We start from the raw sequence: 3831 nt of genomic DNA, 5'->3' as shown, positions 1-3831 counted from the left end.
ACCCAGCTTCACTGATGAAAGTGTATTCGCTCCAGCCTTAGAGAGCTTTCATAAATCAAGGCCACAGTGTTTCTGCTTAATACATGACTGTGTTTCCAAAACTCTACTGACAAGACTGGCCACCTCCCCAAGCTGGTCTCTTTATTTTACATCCTGTTGCAATCCTACTCTTAGCTTCCTTTGTTGGTAGCACAAGGCATCTGGTTGCAGTTGAGTTCTGTATTTATCCTGCTACTGTTAGGATGCATAGAGAATTTACTTCCTATAGACATCACAGATGTAAATAATGTGTTTAAGAATACACCTATTTACAGTAAAAAAAATGAAAATATTTTGATCCAAATAACACAAATGGAAACGGCACAGATGAAAATGATGGGACCCTTATTCTAATAGTTGTTGCACAAGCTTTAGAGGCAGTTGCTGCAAGCAATTGATCCCTGAGGCTTTTAACAATATTTCTACACTTGACATTGAGTTCTATGGCTCACTCTTTCTGTGCAAACTGTTCCAGGTCTATCAGATTTGGGGTGCCATACCCAGGCTGTTTGTTTCAGTTCATTCCAGTCTGTTACCATTGAAATGAGGGTTAATAGAAGACTGCTTCAAAATAGTCAATTGTTTATTTAGCCAATCCTGGGTGAGTTCAGCCATGTATGTATTCCTTTGGAGAATTCATGACTTCATATTAATACTGCACAGTATTTCTCTCCAAAATGTCTTGATATTCTTTGTTTCATTGTGAGGAGGTTGAGACTCGGCATGGCATTTTTCCTTTCTTGTTTTTCTTTTTGGCCAGACAACCACAGGGTTCCAAGCTGAGGAGCTGTCGGTTGTGCAGGCCATAGGGGTTAAGTAAGTGAATGAATCCCCAGAGGATGAAGTTATTGTGGCCAAGAAGTACTTGGTGTTTCTATGATTGCAGACACTTTGTGGCCCCATTTGGCCAGACATACTGGCCCTGATTTATTAAAGCTCTCCAAGGCTGGAGAGAATACACTTTGATCAGTGAAGCTGGGTGATCCAGCAAACCTGGAATGAATCTGGTCCAGGATTCAAATCATTTGCTAGCAAATAGCAAATTATTTTAAGGAATCCATCCAAGGTTTTCTGGATCACCCAGCTTCACTGATCAAAGTGTATTCTCTCCAGCCTTGGAGAGCTTTAGTAAATCAGGGCCACTGTCTCAAGTATTTTATCAAGCTTTTCTTTCTCAAGCTTTAACGGCTTTGGTATTAGAGCCCGAGTTGTGAGAGCATGTTTTGCCACTTTGTCTTAACCACCATGCTTCAGGGTCATGAAGCACCATTTGTTTTTTTTTTACTGCACTTTGTGGATTTTTGTAAACGGTGTGAGGCTGTTGTTCTTGGTCTTCTGCAATCCAGTATGGATCTTGCCTTGCGCAAAGATCTAGGGTTAATCTTAGGTCTTTTTGCATATAGCATATTGCATATGCTATTCTCAGCAGCTCGACCCCCTGTCAGTACACTAGCTGACAATAGCAGAGTAGTGTAAGAGAGCTGGTGTGCCGTCAGGTGGCAGAGCTGCTGTGTAAGCAGTGTGAAAGCCAGGGCGCTCCTGCTGTTACACTGTCACTACCTTTAGAGCAGTGTAAGGAGGGCAGCCGGCGCTGTGATGTGATGGCACAGCAGCAATAAAATTTAAGGGGTAGTTAGACACAAGAGTCCCCAACTTGCACCTACATTTTAATATACCAACAGCTCCCCATTCAGGAGAAATTGGGGTTCAAAGAACATAAAGGTATTTTTTTTTACAAATACAGCAGCATACATCACAGATTTGTGCAAATAAAGTTGTCATTTTTTTTTTTACTTTAGGTCCACTTAATGTTAAAGGATCCCTGATTCTTTATTAGGATTTTATGTTTGAGACCCTGTATCTGGCAACTTGTTAACATTCAGGAAGCTGAAAGTAAGTTTATTATCAGCTCCCAGTTTGCCCTGTGTACCCTGAAAATTTAGCATTTGTACAACAATCGATGTGGGAGATATGAAGGTTTATACATTGGGGAAAAAAAATACATTTTTCAACAACCACTTTGAAATTGGCATGAATGTTTACCTGTAGGTCAGATGCTGAAGAGTCAAGCTTTGAACCAACAAAGGCTGAGGAGAAAGGCTTCAGCAAGTGTGAGAGAAAATCCAGACATACAGCGCATCCTGTCCTACATGTGTCTTCAAAGCCTGGAACAGCATCACAGTGTGCTCAGCAATAACCTATTATTGTGTGTACTGTTATTTATTTTCAAGGTAAAGCAAGCCAGCAGACGGCTAACCAGCTGTTGAGTAGTAATCCCTGACAAATTCAGTCATTTCAATAAATATAACAAAGATAAAAAAATCCTTCTTGCTGCATTAGGGTTAGACGGGCAGCAATTTGTATGGACCAGCAGGCCAGGCAATTTTTTAATATATGGTCCTGTAAATTGTAAATTCTGTGGAATCTAGCTGGTTCCAGCTGTGTGAATTATCCCTTACATTTGTGCATATTTTAGAAAAATCTATTTGGTATAAAATCCATGCAGACACATTTGAAATTCTTTCCTTAGATTTGTACCTTATATTTATGTGTTTGTGATATATTATTAAAGCAGTTATTCTGACATCAATCAACATTCTTTGGTGGAAAGGCCATCATTTAGAACACACGGACCTTAGATTCTGCACTAGAGAATGTTGCTGAATGTCAGATAAACATTTTTATAAATAGACAACTTTGTTTTCACTTGTAAAATATTTAAATGTGTGTGAAATTGTTTACAAATGTTTCCCTTATTCATTGTACATGATATTATTCTCACTTTTAGTAACACGTCATTTTCATGCTTGTACATGTGCAGCAGCATCTATAAAAAATGAGTTTGCTTTGATAAAATTTGACTTGTTCTTTATGGATTAATAAACACTTTATATTATATGTAAAATAAAATTACATTTAGAGAATCTGATTCTGTTTCTTATTTTGGTCCTTTTGGTTTTTATAAAAAAATGTGGATGTAGAAATAGGAAATTATGATTGATAACTTAATGTAGAAACCTTCATAAGCCTATAAATACAAAAGCTTTATTCTACAAACAAAATTTGTTTACTCATCCTTTAGGCTATCCTTTCCATTTGAGACACAAGGTCATGGGAAAGAAAAGGTCTTTGTATATAAAGTGATCAATAAATAAGTGTGAAAGACAGTCTTGTCCATAGACAAAGGTGTCTAGGCATTATGGTTAGTTACATTTGGGTGTGCATACTGAAAAGATAATAAAAAATGTTGCAGCCCCTGATTATTAGTAGGGAAGTAGAGAATCGGCAAACATTTATTTGAGTAAAGTCTAGGGCAGTAATTATGAGAGTTTTTAATTACACTTTAATTGACTTGGGTATTGGTGTTGCTGGAACAGCAAAAATTTAGATTTTTAAAAATATGTTATTGGGTGATATTTTAGAACATTTACAAGAATCTCAAAAGGCAAATCTTACAGCAAATATTCATATAAAGCAAGTTCTACTTGGATACATGCACTTATGCACTCCAGATAAACAAAAGTTTTGAAACACTGAAACAATTTTACAATGCTGGTGGTCATGTGGGTGGTCATCAAAATACATTGTGAGGAAATATAGTTATTAAAGAAAATAAAAACAAGTGAGGGTTTCTTATTGATGTAAATATATTGCAACACTCTATATCCTATGTGCAGTAGGAAAAATGTCTTATGTAGTTTGGGAAGTGAAGCACTTCATTTATAAAAACCATAGGTTTTTTTTCTCTCTCTGCTTGTATGTGGAAGATTTTGCTGTGAACAGACAACATGC

At 37.0% G+C, this 3831-nt stretch overlaps 1 protein-coding gene across 3 annotated transcripts in view; it reads left to right on the top strand.

The window, feature by feature from the left end:
* The window catches only part of SPDL1 (spindle apparatus coiled-coil protein 1), a 38229-nt gene extending 35261 nt beyond the window's left edge, over window positions 1-2968 (top strand). For all 3 annotated transcript variants that reach the window (XM_072400805.1, XM_072400806.1, XM_072400803.1), the window contains exon 12: window positions 2089-2968. In XM_072400805.1, the coding sequence (XP_072256906.1) occupies window positions 2089-2236 (148 nt within the window). In that variant the 3' untranslated portion in view covers window positions 2237-2968. The remainder of the gene's footprint in view (window positions 1-2088) is intronic.
* The last annotated feature ends 863 nt before the right edge of the window (window positions 2969-3831 follow it).

This window comes from Pyxicephalus adspersus, chromosome 2 (assembly GCF_032062135.1).
Source record: "Pyxicephalus adspersus chromosome 2, UCB_Pads_2.0, whole genome shotgun sequence".
Taxonomy (NCBI): Eukaryota; Metazoa; Chordata; class Amphibia; order Anura; family Pyxicephalidae; genus Pyxicephalus; species Pyxicephalus adspersus.
Note: the sequence above shows the minus strand (reverse complement) of the source record. Positions and strands in the feature narration are given on the sequence as shown.